The 18,547-nt window shown below is 43.5% G+C and overlaps 1 protein-coding gene across 4 annotated transcripts in view; it reads left to right on the top strand.

The window, feature by feature from the left end:
- Nucleotides 1-8,832: 8,832 nt before the first annotated feature.
- The window catches only part of LOC123146866 (uncharacterized), a 40,898-nt gene continuing 31,183 nt past the window's right edge, over nt 8,833-18,547 (top strand). For 3 of the 4 annotated variants that reach the window (XM_044566136.1, XM_044566139.1, XM_044566137.1), the window contains exons 1-8: nt 8,833-9,103; nt 9,553-10,051; nt 12,513-12,604; nt 16,637-16,801; nt 16,893-17,280; nt 17,364-17,482; nt 18,186-18,258; nt 18,336-18,547. In XM_044566136.1, the coding sequence (XP_044422071.1) occupies nt 9,027-9,103; nt 9,553-10,051; nt 12,513-12,604; nt 16,637-16,801; nt 16,893-17,280; nt 17,364-17,482; nt 18,186-18,258; nt 18,336-18,547 (1,625 nt within the window). In that variant the 5' untranslated portion in view covers nt 8,833-9,026. The remainder of the gene's footprint in view (nt 9,104-9,552; nt 10,052-12,512; nt 12,605-16,636; nt 16,802-16,892; nt 17,281-17,363; nt 17,483-18,185; nt 18,259-18,335) is intronic. The other variant, XM_044566138.1, reaches the window with a different exon arrangement.

The following is an 18,547-nucleotide window of genomic DNA, read 5'->3' on the forward strand; positions in this document are numbered from 1 at the left end:
ATCCTGTGCAGCTTGATTTTAGAAGCCGAGGAGATTTTATTTCGAGATTTTTGGAGTCCGTTTAGTATTCCTTTTGTTTGTTTTTCTGCGCGTAATATTTTTTTTAAAAGAGAGAGAGCGAACCGACTACGGGCCGTGTTTGGCCCGGACTCCTCAGGGGGGGGGCTTTATATAGCGCGCCCCGGGGCCCGAATCAGCCCAAGTCGCCGCTGCCCTAACCCTAAGCCGCGCCCGAGCCCCGCCGCCGTTTTTTTAAAAAACCGTTTGGTTTTTCTGTCGGTTTTTTTAGATCCGTTTTTTAGATAGATCGGTTTCTTTTCCGGTTTAGTTAATTAGTGAGCGTTCGCTCTTTGTTCGTTTTAACAACGCGTTCATTGTTTAGATCCAGATAACGAACGTTCGTTTGTTAATTTGTTCGTCGTTTTTCTTTTTCTCGAATTTATTCCACAATTTTTTTGATCGCGATTTCTGTTCCGATTTTCGTTTTAGTATAACTTTTCGCTCGTTTATCGGAATCAGGCGATTCAAGCGCCTGGAGTTTCGTCTCGAAACCCTCTTTCTGTTTAACCAACTCAAACAAGTTTTTGCCTCTGTAAAATTTGACCTAGATCCAGAATAGTAAACGAAGCTTGTTTCTTTTGCCGTTTGTCTTTCGTTGATTCGTTCGTTTTGATTCTTTTTGCCAACCGGAGTTCTTAAGTTGAACTTTCTAGTTAGATCTCTTATTTGAGTTTTATGTGTGCATTAGATGAGTACTTACTGTATGCTTGTTTGTTTGCGATAGAGTACCCGGAGTGCGCCGCTTGCTACTTCGAATCACTAGGTTTTGCGGATCATCAACAAGGCAAGTAACACTTTGATCATACCTCCTACTACCCAGTTTTATTGCATTAGATCAATCCTCACACATTTCATGATTAGGATCTAATTAAATTGTGGGTTTTGGGAAGTAGATGAGGTAGTACCTATTACCTGTGTTATTATCAAACCCTTGGGAGTTACTTCTACGTTTGCTTATATTGCCATGCTATGCTAGTAGACGTGGATTGGGTGAGTGTATCCATAACAGATGTGAGATTGTTAAATTAATGGTTTATCTAAGGTGGCAAATTAAACACACATCTCGGTGGATTGAGGCACCTAGTATTCCAGTGATTGCCTGCTTTTCTTTTGGACCGCCACCCAGGCTCAAAGGAATCATGAGATTATTCATACTAGAAACTTCTGTGTGCAGCCACAAGCTACTATGGGCTCTATCATAGTTGATTAAGTTGTGCGAACTCTTACAGTGGTAGACTAGCAGATGTAGGGCAAAGTAGGTGTAACGGTCTACCCGATCGTAAGGTGCTAGCGCTTCTGAAAGACTATGTCTCGGTCATCCGTTTCTCAAACACCATGAAGTGCGAGAATCCCAACAGAGGAGATCGAGTCTTGTGGGGAAAAGTGCGCAAACCTCTGCAGAGTGTATAAACTAATCATGGTTAGCCGTGTCCCCGGTTATGGACATCTTGAGTATCTAGTACTTGGATTATCATGTGAATCTCATCATGTTACTCTAATTAATTTGTTGGGTTTTTAATGATGATGTTTAATTGGGATTGAGAGGGTGTCTACACTCTCAATGTTTAACAACCACCATGATAGTTAAATAAAATTTATTCCTTTGCAATAGGGAAAAATTGGCTTTACGCAAAAATGTAACCATAGAGCTTTCTACCAGCCAAATATGCATGTAGTATAGTCTTATTTTTCATTGCTCTCTATGTGTTACATTGCTAGCATATTCCATGTGCTGACCCGTTTCGGGCTGCAACGTTCATGTTGCAGATTTTTCAGACGACGAGTAAGGTGCTTTTAGGTCGTGGTTCTATACTCAGTGATGTCGTTGGAGTTGATGGACTCACTTATCTTCCAAGCCTTCCGCTGTTATCGTTATTAGATGGCCTTATGCCATGTTTATTGTAATGAGTTCTCTTTTGAGACACTCAATGTAATAAGTGTGTGATTGCTACTCTGTTATAAATCCTTCAAGTACTGTGTGGTGGCAGCATTACTGATCCAGGGATGACACCGGAGCACAGAGATTGGACCGTTTGAGGTTTAGTCGCTACAAAAAGAGATTGGCAACATGTGAAGCATCATCTATCTTGTTGCATGGGATAAAGTGTGCCATCTTAGAGAAACGGTCCACAACAATAAACGCGGAATCCTTTCCATTTTGAGTTCTTGGCAAACCAAACACAAAGTCCATACTAATATCTTCCCAAGGGTGATATGGAATAGGAACTGGCATATAGAGACCATGGAATTGAGCTTTAGACTTAGTTTTGCGACATGTAGAGCATCGGCTGGTGTAGCGGGGGAAGTCGTGGAACATCTTGGGCCAATAGTAGTTCTTGGAGAGCGTAGTGAATGTCTTGTCGCATCCAAAGTGTCCCATAAGTCCTCCTCCATGAGCCTCTTGCAAAAGTAACAAAGAAAAAGAACTCGGGTATACAAAGCTTGTTTGCTCTCATTACATAATCGTCCTTGATATAATATTGCTCCCAAGATGTATGTGTCAAGCATTTGGCATAAGGAATCGTAAAAGTAGGATCATGCGCATACAAGTCTATGATGTGCTCAAAGCCAATAACATTCAATTCAACTTGTGTTACAAGCATGCATTTGCGGGAAAGAGCATCCACCAGAACATTTTCTTTACCTTTGATGCACTTGATAACATAAGGAAATGACTCAATAAACTCACTCCATTTGGCATGTCGCTTATTCAATTTTGTTTGACCCTTAAGATATTTAAGAGTTTCATGATCCATATGGATGACAAATTCACGAGGACGGAGATAATGCTCCCACACATGCAAGACTCGCACTAAGGCTGATGAGGACATGAATACCTTGGATACGACCAAAAATATTGCATACATGCATATTTGTGAGGTGATTTCTAATGCAAACTATACAATAATTTATTTATGTTACCCTTGCTCCTATATAAGTAGATCCATCTAGTAGCTTTTTCCTTGGGATTTGTTTAGTTAAAAGTTAGCATTGCAACTTCGTGTACTTTGTTTGTGTCCAATGACTAGACCAAGACCGCTTTCGAATCCCCACCTTTATCAATACTTCATATATATTCGCAATATTCAGATTGCTTTTATTATATTCTTACTTGTTCTTCGATTGCGTGCAGGAATAGACCTTCGTGGTAAGGCTGATCGTGCTTCCAACACCATCAGTAACCTCGGGAGATTGATTTAGCAATTGCTAAGGTTCAACGTCGTGCATGTTTGTAGTCGGATCGTCAAAGTAGACTCCACCAAATTGATAGTAATTATCTCATCGAAAGATCAGGACACCCTCGCCTCTATCAAAGGCTTATAGCTCTTTGTCATAGATGGGATTGTTAAGTTGCACTCCGGAAAGTTTCTCAGTAAAAAAAGCAATTGGGCACTTTTCTTGCATTAACACACCTCTTATGCCATTAGCACTAGCGTCGCAATCCACTTCAAAAGTTTTATCAAAATCAAGCAATTAATGTAGCATGTGTAAGAAAATTCTTAAGCTCATGAAATGCGGTATATTGCGATGGTCGCCAAACTAATGGTGCATTCTTCTTACTCAAGGCATGCAAAGGTGATGCAATAGTGCTAAAGTCCTTAACGAAATGACGATAGAATCTGGCTAAGCCGAGGAAACTATGCGTTGGTTGCAAGTTGGTTGGTTGTGGCCATGTTTTAATAGCATCAATTTTAGCTTCATCTACATGAACACCCTTAGATGATGCAACAAAACCAAAGAAAGCAAGCTTGTTAACACTCAAACCTAATAAAATCATTATTATTAGTGTTGGAAAAGTCACACAACTTGGTATTTTCTTGAGACATCGTGACAAAGCAAGCAATCTAGCACACAAGCAAGCAAAAAGCAATCGAAAAGATGAACGGAAAGAAAGGGTGAATAAAAAGGCAAATATTTTTGTGTTTTTTTGAAACGTTTTAGAAGTGGGGGAGAGGAAAAGAGAGGCGAATGGCGAATAATGTAATGCAAGAGATGAGAGTTTGAGATAGGTACTTGGTAGGCTTGATGTAGAACCTCCCCAGCAACAGCGCCAAAAATTCTTCTTGCTACTTCTTGAGCTTGCGCTGGTTTTGCCCATGGAGAGGAAAGGGTGATGCAGCAAAGTAGAGATAAGAATTTCCCTCAGTTAAGAACCAAGGTATCAATCCAGTAGGAGAAACACACAAGTCTTCAATGACAGCACCTGCACAAACAAACAAATACTTGGACCCAACGCGATAAAGGGGTTGTCAATCCGTTCACGGTTACTTGCAAGGATGAGATCTGATAGAGATAGGTATAAAAGATAGATAAAAGTGCAAAAGTAAATAAATTGCATTAAGGTATTTTTGGGTTTTTTATTTTATAGATCTGAAAATATAATGATAAAAATAGACCCGAGGGCCATAAGTTTCACTAGAGGCTTCTCTCTTGAAGAAAGCATACGATGGGTAAACAAATTATTGTTGAGCAGTTGATAGAAAAGCGCAAAGTTATGACGATATCTAAGGCAATGATCATGAATATAGGCATCACGTCCGTGACAAGTAGACCGACTCCTGCCTGCATCTACTACTATTACTCCACACATCGACCGCTATCCAGCATGCATCTAGTGTATTGAGTTAACAAGAACGAAGTAACGCCTTAAGCAAGATGACATGATGTAGAGGGATAGATCCAATCAATATGGTAAAAACCCCATCTTTTTATCCTTAATGGCAACAACATAATACATGCCTCGCTACCCCTTCTGTCACTGGGTGAGGACACCACAAGATATAACCCATCACAAAGCACCTCTCCCATTGCAAGAAAAATCAATCTAGCCGGCCAAACCAAATCCATAGATCGGAGAGAAATGCAAAGCTATCTTAATCATGCATAAAAGAGTTCAAATAAGACTCAAATAATGTTCATAGATAATCTGATCATAAGTCCACAATTCATCGGATCTCGACAAATGCACCACAAATAAATATTACATCGAATATATTCCCAAGAACATCGAGGAGAACATTGTATTGAAGATCAAAGAGAGAGAAGAAGCCATCTAGCTACTAGTTATGGACCCTTAGGTCCATGGTAAATTACTCACACATCATCGGAAGGGCAACAAGGTTGCTGTAGAGGCCCTCCGTGATCGACCCCCCCGGCAGAGTGCCGGAAAAGGCCCCAAGATGGGATCTCACGAGAACAGAAGCTTGCGGCGGCAGAAAAGTATTTTTGGTGTGCCCTATGGTATACGGGGAATATTTGGGTATTTATAAAGTTGGAATTAGGGTTAGGGAAGTCCCGAGGGGCCCACAAGCCTGGGGGCGTGCCTCTAGGGCTTGTGGCCCTCTCGTGGCTCCTCTGGCCTCCTCCTGAAGCTTCATGGTTGTCTTTTGGTCCATGAAAAATCCTCAAAAAGTTCCATTCCGTTTGGACTCCGTTTGGTATTGATTTCTGTAGAAGACAAAAACAAGGAAAAGCAACAACTGGCATTGGGCACTAGGTTAATAGGTTAGTCCCAAAAAATGATATAAAAATAGCATAATAATGCATATAAAACATCCAAGATGGATAATATAATAGCATGGAACAATCAAAAATTATAGATACGCTGGAGACGTATCATTTTCTTATTGCTATTTATAATGTTTTAGGTCAATATTTCACTTCATGATGCAATTCTAATGCATTTTCTCTCTTATTATGCAAGATTTATATGAAGATGGAAATTGCCGACAGTTGGAATTCTAGACCTGTAAAGAGCTATAGCATAGATGGTTATTCTCCGGAGCTCCAAATGACCTAAAATTTATGGAGACTTATTTTGTAATTAATAATATATACAAGAAGAAGAGTCACCGGGAGGGGCCCCACCAGTGATCCACAAGCTCAGGTGGTGCCCCCCTCTAGGCGCCCCATGTGAGCTTATGGGCCCACCAGCAGGCCTCCGTGGCCCTCCTCCTATATGAAGCCATTTACCCTAGAAAAAACCGAGATAAGACTTTCGGGACGAAGCGCCGCCGTCTCGAGGCGGGACCTGGGGAGGAGCACTTTTGCTCTCTGGTGGAGCGACTCCGCCGGGGATACTTCCCTCTGGGAGGGGGAAATCCAAGCCATCGCCATCACCAACAATCTTCTCATCATGGGAGGACTCATCTCCATCAATATCTTCACTGGCACCATCTCATCTCAAACCCTACTTCATCTCTTGTATTCAATCTTTATCTCAAAACCTCATATTGGTACTTGTGGGTTGCTAATAGTGTTGATTACATCTTGTAGTCGATGCTAGTTGGTTTACTTGGTGGAAGATCATATGTTCTGATTGTTAATCATATATTATTCTCCTCTGATCATGGACATGAATATGATTTGTGAGTAGTACCGTTTGTTCTTGAGGACACTGGAGAAGTCTGGTTATAAGTAATCGTGTAAAGTTGGTATTCATTCAGTTTGATGATGTGCATGTTGTTCTTTCTCTAGTGGTGTCGTGTGAACATCGACTACATGACACTTCATCATGTTTGGGCCTAGGGGAAGCATTGAGGAGTAGTAAGTAGATGATGAGTTGCGAGAGTGACAGAAGTTTAAATCCTAGTTTATAAATTATTCCGTAAGGGGCTGATCTGGATCCATATGTTTCATTCTATGATTAGATTTATCTTAATTCTTCTTTCATAGGTGAGGATGCTTGCGAGAGGGGGTAATCATAAGTGGTTTGTTTGTTGAAGTAAGAACAACACTCCATCATCGGTCCACCCACATATCAAACTATCAAAGTAGTGAACACAAATCAACTAAACATGATGAACATAACTAGATGAAATTTCCATGTGTCCTCGAGAACATTTTACTCGCTATAAGAAGTACTTTCGACTTGTCCTTTACTACGAAAAAGATTGGGCCACCTTGCTGCACCTTTGTTACTATTGTTACTTGCTACTTGTTATGAATTATCTTGATGCCAAACTATCTGTTACTACTACTTAAAGCACTTGAAGAGAATACCTTACTGAAAATCGCTTATCAATTATTTCTGCTCCTCGTTGGGTTTGGCACTCTTTCTTATCGAAAGGACTACGATTGATCCCCTATACTTGTGGGTCATCAATGGTGTAGGCGTGCTCTTGTGCTTGGACTCTCATTGACAAGCGTGAAGCTTAACTCAAACCTATGAACACACGAGGGAGCAGGGTCAAGTAGTATACCATCATTTGAGAACCAAGTAGACACATAAAGGATAGAGTTCACCCTAGTATATGTGTTGCGCGTGTTCATTGGCGATGGGGCCATATTTGTGGTGATGACGGTAGTGTGCTCCGCACCACATGTGCTCAACTATAGCAAGTTGATGCTGACAATGAACTTGTTTGTCTCAAATATCACCATGAACTTGAAGAAATTGAGTCAATGTAACTGGCTCTTGGTGAGAATGTGTCGCCAGTTCTCCCACATTCTTGTAGCAGTAGTCTACACGACTTCCACACTCATCTTGTATTATCATGTTATGCGGGATGATACAAGTTGTTGTAATTTCTCGGTGTATCTCCAGATTTCAATACCTTGTTGATCCACATACAATTGCAAAATAAGCTTGCTGAACCCCCAAAGGCACATGTGGGAGAAAAGTTTGTTCCTTTCACCATTGGATTTGGAATTGTCTTCACAAACGTGGCCCATTGGGGATAAATGACATCTGCAAGGTAATACCCATGTTGTAGTTGTGACCATTGATGGTATAATCCACTTTTGAAGCATGCCCTTCAACTGGATTTGCAAACATGGGTTAATAGGGAAGAACATTTATATCGTTATGAGATCCTGGTAAACCAAAGAAAGAATGCCAAATCCAGAGGTTGTGTGAAGAAACAACTCCAAGAATGATTATTGGCACACAATTATGGCCAACAAAAAAAATCCTTTATGTATAATAGGGCTATTTTTCCATTTACAATGCATGTAGTCGACTCGTCCGAGCATATCCGAAGACCCCCTTTGCTCTCTGACTGCAAGTAATCTAACACTATCTTTGGTATTTGGAGATCTCAGATTATGACAACAAAAGACCTCGATCACAACACACAAATCTTTTAAGATTATGTAAGATGAAGGACTTTACTAGCGGATAATACTCATGAGTAAGACCACCTGATACCAAATACCGAGGGCAACTTTTGATAATGATGTAAACCAGGAACACCAACGCTATTTATTCTTAGGAAAAAAATAGCTACCATATGCCTCTAGAGCATTTGCTATGCACGAAAAAAGAGGATGATACATTCTATACATGTGACGAAAAACTTAAATGAGACACGAAGAGCGACAAGTATGCCGAAAAATAAATAAATGCACCGGTTGCATATGCGGAACAACCTTGGGTCGAAGGTACATTCCTATGTAAAATAGTCCTTGTGAAGGTTTTGAAAGCGTTTGCAAAATCGTGAGAAGAGATTGACGTACCGAAAGTGAACATCCACAGCGTGCAACCACGCTTGTTTTGCATGATTGCAACCATGATGAGTTCCTCATCTTTGGATGAGGAATCTTACCAAAATTGTCGGGTCAAGTTTCGGTGAGGACCAATATAAAAGCAAAATTTTACTGTCCATTTTTACATGGCAAGACCAGACTAAAAAGCGAAATCATTACATAGACTTGTCTAGACAGAACTGAAGAAAAAATCCAACCAAAACCAAACCGAAAAACACACGACTGAAAACTAGACACTCCCAGAAAAAGGAAAAGAAGAAGAAAGGGAGAAGCCAAGTGGCCCTTCCCGGTGCCTATCGTTTCCGGGGCCCACTTCCCCCCTCCTCGCTCACCTCGCCTGGAAGCCTTGCTTCGGTTGAGTTCTTTCCCACCGCAGCTTCCCTCCAGATATAAACCCTATCCCTCTCGTCCTCGCTTGTTGTGAAGCTCGTGAATCCCGCGCCGATCTCGTCGTCGGCCTCGAGGAGTAGCAGCCCCTGATGGCGACCGCCGTGGCGTCGCAGCCGCGACACTTCACCCTCGGCGGCGAGCCGAGGGCAGCCATCTGCGCAGCCAGGTCGGACTTGTCTCTCTCGTTCTATGTCTTTCCGAGGCTTCGCTAGCTGTCCCATTAGTCGCTAGTTGCTACTGTTAGCTCTCTGGTGGGAGGTATTGCGCAGGAATGCGCAGATTAGTCTTGCTATTGGGAGGTGTAGGTGTGACTGCTTATGGTTTGTTGAATTGGTCTCTGAGTTGGGCGGGTGATTCGGGGTTGTGTGTAGGCTGGAAATTTCTGCCTGGTTGGTCTGGTAGCTTGCCGGCAAAGGTGATGCCTGTAGCATTGTGGTCTCACAGTCTCATCGTCAAAAATGACTTGCGAATCGGGTTCCAAAACTTGTTTTGGCTTCTGTTCTGTTGGTTTGATGGGTGGAACTAGTGGACAAATACTTGTGATATAATGAAGTTCATTTTACAGTTCTGTTTACTGTTTTGGATTATTAACTGATCAAATGGGTGTGTTTGCAGCACATCAAAGATTTGCACCCTGGACAAAGTATATGGATTCAGGTTCGTATGCAGAAGTGTTGTTGATCTAAGGAGTCAAAAATTCCATTCCCAAATTTCTAAGAGAAAGTGCTATTTAACAAGTTCACCATCGGAATTTGAGAAGATCATTTTGAGTGCTAGATGGTTAGAATTTAGGAGACAGAGGATAGCCTTTCAGAGAACTAGAAGGTGGGTTCACAGTATTCCATTGGCTTCTCAAGATGATGGCAGTGGTGTGTCTGTTAATGGAGTACCACAAGTTGATCCAGCAAGTCAAATGAAGGAAATAAGGGTGGAATTGGATAAAGCATTGCAAAATGAAGACATAAGCACTGGCCTTGTCCAATCAATACATGATGCTGCGAGATCTATTGAATTGGCTTTCCTTGATCACAGCAAATCATCAATAAACTCTTGGTTCCCAAAGATGTGGCTTGGTGTCGATAACAATGCATGGATAAAATCACTGTCTTACCAGGTAGAAACTCCTTTGTGCTTTGCGTGAAGAGAGTGATAAATCTCTGTAGTCTTAATAGGTTTTTGTTGAGTTTTCCCCCATTCCACTCAGAGAACAGCCATGAGTATTTTGTGTAAACCGTAGTTGTTACATGCATCCTTATTTCTTTTGCTTCTTCAGCCCATTCAGGTAATTCTGTTGTTAGTCAATTTTTCTTCTTGAATTATTGAGTACAATTCTGTATTTCTGTTGTAGTCAGTTTATATACTTGGCGGTTATTTTGTATGTTAGGCGGCTAAAAAAAATTATGGATGGGTTATCAATTGTAACTGAATCCAGTAGTGTGTATTAAAACAGTAGTAGCTCTGTCACAACCTAGGTTGCGGAGGGGATAACCGTGGGACGTTGGAAGGAGGGGGACGAGGATATTTGGGTCTTGGAGCCGTGGTGAGGTAGACATCCCCTCTTCTCTAATTCTTTCATCGATACCTGATTACATGCTAATTGCCTGGCTTTATAATGCAGCTTGGCAGTAGTTTAGGAAGGACTTGAACCGACTCAACTAACAAGGAAAGAACTAAACAGAATCTGAACTAACCAAACTAACTTGACTTGGGAAGCAATAAAAGCAATTAGGAGTTTAGGACCTATCTGTCTGGCCCAGTATCCCATGGCTGGCGTGACGTCACTCGCCCCTTCGACAAGCAGCTCGTTCTTGAGCTTGAAAGAGCAATAGTCTGCCTAAGAAGACAACGGAACCAGTGCTTGTGTCCAGTTGGTGCCTCGTCTTCGGAAACATCTACCCAACAAGCATAAAGGCACTTGCAGCGATGGCCGGGGTTGTACTTGCCATCACCGTTGTAGCAGAGGCCCTTGGCACGCCGCTCGTGCATCTCGGTTCGTGATAGCCGCATGAGTTGCCGCTTGCTGGGTAACGCCACCATCGCCTTGGGAGGAGCTGCATGTTCTGGAGTAGATGGCTTGACACCTCCCTAGTGGTTCCCTTGGGCACGACAGCTTTCTCTCTTGCTGTCTTCTGGTGTGTCACACTCCTCTTACGCGCGTGCATGATCCATGTCATCCTCTAGTGTCGCTGGGTACATGAGTTTGATGTCGGTCTGGATCGACCTGTGAAGACTCACCATGAACGGCCCCACCTGGTGTGCCTCTGTAAGTCCTTCGCACCTTCACACGAGAGTTAAAAATTGCTCCTCATAGTCGTCGACGGAGCCGATTTGATGCAGGTTCTTAATCCCTGCCAGCTCGATGTTCCGGATTTTGGCTCAAAACGCCGACCCAGCATTGAACTGAACTCCCTCCAGGGAGGCGCGCTATGTGCACGTCTGAGGCGTCGGTACCATAGTGATGCCTGCCTTCGTGCCTCGCTAGATGGTAGGATGTGAGCCACTCCTTGCACTTTCCGGGGTGCCTTGTCCATTTGCTCAACATGAGTGAGCCATGGCAGTGCGTCTTCGGAGACGTCAAAGATTCGGAACTCCAGCTTGTGAAATTTGGGTTTGCACTCGTCGGTTTCAGTTGTGGGCAGGCTGTTATGGTGTCTGTCTTCAGGTTATCCCTGTACTGGCCCTTGACGGAGCCACCCACTCGAGGCACTCGATGCCCATGCGATTGGCTGCTGCTTGCTCCCTGATTTCTCAGTGCCCTCTTTAAATTTCTTGAAGACAGTGCCTTTCAGTTCACCCAGAAGTTCTTTCTGGTGGGCGGACAACTTCTCATCCAGAAGCTTGGTGATCTTGGTGACCATGGGGGATGCTGGTGGGGATTGGAGAATCGGTTCGTCTCATGCCAAGTTGTCATGACCTAGATTGCGGAGGGGATAATCGTGGGATGTTCGACGGGGGCAATGGTATTTGGGTTTTGGCGTCGGTAAACCTCCTTTTTTTTTCTATTTCTTTCTTTGATACCCGATTACATGCTAATTGCCTAGCTTTATAGCGCAGCTTGGCAGTAGTTTACAAAAGACTTGAACCGACTCAACTAACAAGGAAATATCTAAACACAATCCTTACTAACCAAACTAACTTGACTTGGAAAGCAATAAAAGCAATTAGGATTTATCCGGCTGGGCCCAGTATCTATGGCTGCGTGACAAGCTTCCTGGTGGAAGTGATTTTGCTCTGGAAAATATGTGTGAACTTGTGAAGATGCTGCCACTATTAATCACCTTAGGTCCAAGCACCACAACTGACATGCTTTATTTTAATACTCCCTCCGTTCACAAATATAAGATGTTTTGGACATTTCAAAATATGGACTATATACGGACTGAAATGAGTGAACACACCAAAACGTGTCTATATACATCCGATTTACAAAAAAGTTAGAACATCTTATATTTGTGAACAGAGGGAGTATTTCTTAATTCCACATGGATATCTTTCAAATAAGCCAGCTGCAGATTACAATTTTTTTGGTGAGATTCGAATTTTCTTCTCCCTCAATTATTACACATTGTTTGCAGGCTGCTGTTAGCTCGTTACTGCAAGCAGTTATCGATGTTTCATCAAGGGGGAACGGCAGAGATAGAGATATTAATGTATTTGTTCAAAGGAGGTAGGTCCTCTAGCTTTTATCTTGATTTTCATACCGAATTGCTCAAAATTTGGCCGAAAATTGCTCAGAGCTTATCCTTATTACTTACTCCCTCTGTCAACAAATGTAAGATGTTTTAAATCACTAAAGTAGTGACCTAAAATGTCTTATATTTGTTTACAGAGGGAGTATATATGTGTTTCTATTACTGAGTTCAGTGTTGTGGTGGATTATGATAATCCCTTTTGCCTAATCAGCTCTTACCTATTTTATCCTTTGGTTTGGCTAGCCATCCTTTTCCTGTATATAAGCGAGTATATGTTTTCCTGTTTACACATGACTTGAGGTGCAAGGAAAGTAAACATAGACTAATAAGGACTCCTAGACCAATACTAATACTTCCGAACACCCCCCCTCAAATGCAAAGCGTATGCAATAGCATTGCACTTGAAGAAGTGTAATACTACAAAAAAGATGATAATCCAAATCCGCGTCTTGAGAGTGTCGTCGTAGCATGAAGAGTCTTCAAAACATGTCTGTTAGGAAAGCAACTTATCTTTATTGAAGGCCCAAGGGGCATATATATATTACACATGACTTGAGGTGTAAGGAAACTAAACATAGACTAATAAGGACTCCTAGACCAATACTAATACTCCTTAACACCCCCCCCCCCCTCAAATGCAAAGCGTATGCAATAGCATTGCATTTGAAGAAGTGTAATACTAGAAAAAAATGATAATCCAAATCCGCGTCTTGGGAGTGTCGTTGTAGCATGAAGAGTCTTCAAAACCTGTTGAGTCGCCAAAGGGGATAACGAAGAGATGGCACATCAGAGGAAGACACCGCATCGATAGAAGATACAAGAGAAGTATCAAGAGAAGATGGGTTGTCGAAAGAAGATGGCACATCAAGAGAATGAAGCATTGCTTAAAGAATCATGGCCCATGAAAACCGACGGCGAAAGAAGCTCGGCGGCAAGAGAATAGGCTTAGATCAACAATGCAAAGAGAGGCCATAGAAATCATATACAGAGGACAATGACCAGAAAAAGGCTGACGGACATAGCTATTGTAGACTCGCATGGCATGAGAAACACAAAATATCAACGGATTTGGTGGACGCAGCGGAACATAAACTAAAAACTAGAAATCTAGGAAGCACACACCAGACGAAGATGATGAAGCAATCGTGTTTGCAAAAGAGATTATGAAGGAAGTCGTGCATGTAAGATGCCGACAAAGAGCAGCAAGCAGAGATGCATGAGTGCTACGAGGTTTAGCAGCAGCCAGCGCAGACAAGCATGCAGCAGCAGCAGCCAACATAGCAGGAGATAGCAGCAGCCACGCACACTGAAGTAGAAGCAGGAGGAGAGTAACACGGCTGCATGAGCGGACGCACGCGAGTGAGAAGCGGCTGCACACGGGACACACGTGCAGAGAGCTGCGATTGATGAATCGGGATGGTGGTCGTCACGCGGCGGCGACGGTCTTCGTGCGGGAGGGCCAATCGTCCCGGTGGCAGACTTGGAGAGCAGCCAGCGCGAGCACAAGAGACTTGCACGGGGGCGACGCTGACCGAGGCGGTGGCGATCTTCAGGGCGATGAGATCCTGCGCGACGGTATTGACTGATCCAGCCCGATCTGGAGGCAGAGTTAACCGGGATGGCCCAATCTCCTGATTTGGAGACAACATTGACCAGGGAGGACCCCGGCAGGGCACGTGAAGGAGGGAGGGCGGCGCGAGATGTCCAGAGGAAGAGGGCGGCATGGCGAGGGGAGGTAGCGTCCGACCAAGAGGGGGTTGGTGGCGGCGCGAGATTAGATCGGATCAGCACGAGTTGCGCGTGCGAAATAAAACCTAACGCTCTGATACCATGTTAGGAAAGCAACTTATCTTTATTGAAGGCCCAACGGGCATATCTATATTACACATGACTTGAGGTGTAAGGAAACTAAACATAGACTAATAAGGACTCCTAGACCAATACTAATACTCCTTAACAATGTCGAGTCGCCAAAGGGGATAACAAAGAGATGGCATGTCAAAGGAAGACACCGCATCAATAGAAGATACAAGAGAAGTATCAAGAGAAGATGGGTTGTCAAAAGAAGATGCCACATCAAGAGAATGAAGCATTGCTTAAAGAATCATGGCCCATGAAAACCGACGGTGATAGAAGCTCGGCGGCAAGAGAATGAGCTTAGATCAACAATGCAAAGAGAGGCCACAGAAATCCTATTGAAAAAGGCTGATGGACAAAAGTTTGGTGGACTCCCATGACAAGAGAAAACACAAAATATCAATGGATTTGGTGGACGCAGCGGAAAACAAAGAAAACTAGAAAGCTGGGAACACATACTGGAGTAGATGCGATAGTAGCGGAAGAAAATCATGGCGGCGAGGCCAAAAACAGCTGAGTAGCAGAAGGGCAAGTGCCCACATACACAATGGGATCATGATGCGTACACTGAATCAGACCCAATTTGAAATAGCACTAGCTTGCGGCAATATGCAGAGGAACACGCAGAGAAGCAGCAGCACACTAGCAGCAATAGTAGGCTGGAGGTGCAGAAGCAGCCCGGGACACCCAAATCGGGCAAGGAAGCAGCCGGGCAGGACCGTAGCCGGTGGATTGACACAAAGTTGACTAGCGGATTGGCGACCTTGGACGGGATCCACGAGCGGCGAGGCGGACCCAGCCAGCTACAACAGCAGCAGACACAGGTGGCAGTGACTCTGATGGAGGCGGGACTGATCTAGAGTATGCGCGAGCGCGCAGGATTGCGTCGGTGCCAGGCTTCTAGATCACGTGCGCGGACGTGGAGATGACCCAACTTGGGTCCGATCTGAGGGACGGTTGTTGGTAGCGGCACCATGGGCTGTGAGGCGATCGCGGAGAGGCCACGCAGGCCCGCAGCAGAGGAAAGCATCGAGCAGACACCGCAGACAGTAGGGCGAGATGAGGCAGGCCTGCAGTAGCCGGCCGGAGAGAGGAGCAGCGGCGGCCCGCCCGATGGGAACGACGGTGGAAGACGAGATTGACCAACAGATCGATCGATCGATCGAGAGAGAGAGAGAGAGAGAGAGAGAGAGAGAGAGAGAGAGAGAGAGAGAGAGAGAGAGAGAGAGAGAGAGAGAGAGAGAGAGAGAGAGAGAGAGAGAGAGAGAGAGAGAGAGAGAGAGAGAGAGAGAGAGAGAGAGAGAGAGAGAGAGAGAGAGAGAGAGAGAGAGAGAGAGAGAGAGAGAGAGAGAGAGAGAGAGAGAGAGAGAGAGAGAGAGAGAGAGAGAGAGAAGAGAGAGAGAGAGAGAGAGAGAGAGAGAGAGAGAGAGAGAGAGAGAGAGAGAGAGAGAGAGAGAGAGAGAGAGAGAGAGAGAGAGAGAGAGAGAGAGAGAGAGAGAGAGAGAGAGAGAGAGAGAGAGAGAGAGAGAGAGAGAGAGAGAGGAGAGAGAGAGAGAGAGAGAGAGAGAGAGAGAGAGAGAGAGAGAGAGAGAGAGAGAGAGAGAGAGAGAGCTAAGCTTCAGTGTTCACTACTAGTAGTTCTGTGTGTCTCTGAGAGTGTGTGAAGCATATCTCAGGAAGAGGGGGGGGGGGGTTGAGTGATTCAATTCCTACATGTGTTTCATATGTGTGTGAGCAATAAATATCTTGTAGCCAAAAACTGCTTTTCTATCTTTAGATAGTACTCGTGGAAGGACCTGCTACTGACATAACCGTAATTACTGAAAAGTAGATAAAATTAAATGACAATATTCTTATTTGCTTTATTGAGAGGGGTTGGCCCTTTTATATAGTAGACAAGAATTGACCAACAAGCTGGTAAATCTATTCAAGCTCAATACGATCTCTAAACTGACTGGACTCTTCCTAACAAAGTTGCTTCATCAATTGATCTATCATGATTCATGAAGAAATAAACTGCCAAGGTTTACCATGTGAGGTTGTATTTATATTTTGTTTAGGAAGGCTGTATTTGTGCTTTGTTAGCTCAGGGTTAATTTGACAATGGATTCGATAATAAATTCGCGTAACCGATGTATATTTGGTTGCAGTTTATCCCGCCTTCTCAGCTCTCTAGATGGTGTTATACAGAATGAATTGGCTAGAAGGGAACCTTCATTATATCAGTGGTATTCATCTAATCAAAATCCATTGGTGGTGAGGACATTTGTGAACACTTTTGAAAATGATCGACGATTTAATTCTGCAACAGCAATGTATGTTTTATCAATTTCTTTTCATGTAATATGTTTACTGTACAATGCGTAATATGTGGCTCACATATATGTCTGTTTTGTATGTTCTTAGATGCAGCGAAGGCAAGCCAATGGATACTAGTGAAAGTGACCTTTCTTTGCTTGTGCTTGGTCTGTTCTGTCTTGCTGCTATTACGAAGCTAGGATCAGCAAAAGTTTCTTGTCAGCAGTTTTTCTCCATGGTCCCTGATATTATTGGCCGATTCATGGATATGCTTCTTGAATTCGTTCCTATAAGTAAAGCGTATACCTTGACGAAAGATATTGGTCTTCAGAGAGAATTCTTGTGCAATTTTGGTCCTCGTGCTGCTGTTCCTAAGTTTGCTAATGATCATGGACTTGAGATATCATTTTGGATTGATCTGGTTCAGAAACAATTACTAAGGGCTCTTGATCGTGAAAAGATATGGTCAAGACTGACAACAAGTGAAACTATTGAGGTTGGAACCCAACAATATTTCATTTCTAGTCTTAAAATCCTCTCTGATTTGATCTAACCCAATTTGTTTATTTCTTGCTGCAGGTTTTGGAAAAGGACCTAGCGATATTTGGTTTTTTCATTGCTTTAGGCAGAAGTACACAAGTATACCTGTCTTCCAAAAGTCATACAGATTCAAATGATTCTATCAATAGTATTGTAAGGTGCGATAGATGTGAATTTTAGATAATCTTCTCTCAGTGAAATTGAGTTTTACTCCCTCTGTAAGGTGCGATAGACGTGAATTTTACAGAGGGAGTACTACATAAGCTGTAGTCTTGACCAAAATCAGGTAGGAAGTGAACCGCTCTAGCGACTTCCACTGCCGCTAAATGGCCTCTCCAGCACCTCCCTCCTTGTTGCCGCCGGTCAGCCGGTGGCGGGGCGGGGCTCCTCGGTCTACTCCTCCCTCCCTCCCTGCCCCTTCTTTTAGGCTTGTATGATTTTACAGTGGCGGGTAGGCTGCAGAGGTTGACATGCTGTAGCCTGAGTGCAGTACATGGAGCTCCGTTCCGGCGGTGGTGCAGCTTTGAAAACTGGTGGTGCCGGTGGCCGTGTGAGGCCGGCGGTCTGCAGCGCCATCTGTCTGCTCCAGAGCGGGAGCGACCCAACTTTGTGTCTCCTCAGAGTTGGAATCTCGCTTCCTGTCATGGAGTTTGCGTCGTGTTTGCTTGTGTGGATGGCATCTAGGCCGGGATTTGTTTGGTGGTGTAATGTTTTTTTTGTTTTAGTCTTGTCTTATGTGCTCAATTGTTTCGGTCTACTTTTAGGCTTGTATGATTGTAAATCTTTCTTTCTATCGATGCATCGAGAAGCAAGCTTTGCATTCTCTCCAAGTGTTTAACTTATCAGCTTATGGTCATCCAGGTACCTTATTGGTGGGAGCGTCCTATATTATCCACAGTTGTCCTCGATTAGTTCTTATCAGTTGTATGTGGAGGTAAGTATGCATGCAACAGAGTGAGCTCTGATGCTAATTCGCTTTTCAAATGGTTAATATGACTTTCTTGTCTTCAGGTTGTTTGTGAAGAGCTTGAGTGGCTTCCATTTTACTATGAAGATGTGCCAACGCCAATAGTTAATACTGAAGGCAGAAAAGAAATGCCTAAAAGAGAACTGATATCAAGGGTGCTAAATGTCTGCACTTATTGGATGACTAGTTTTATAAAGTATAGCTCATGGCTTGAGAACCCCTTAAATGTAAAGGCAGCACGATTCCTATCTAAGGG

The sequence above is a fragment of the Triticum aestivum genome, chromosome 7A, assembly GCF_018294505.1.
Source record: "Triticum aestivum cultivar Chinese Spring chromosome 7A, IWGSC CS RefSeq v2.1, whole genome shotgun sequence".
NCBI classification, from domain to species: Eukaryota; Viridiplantae; Streptophyta; class Magnoliopsida; order Poales; family Poaceae; genus Triticum; species Triticum aestivum.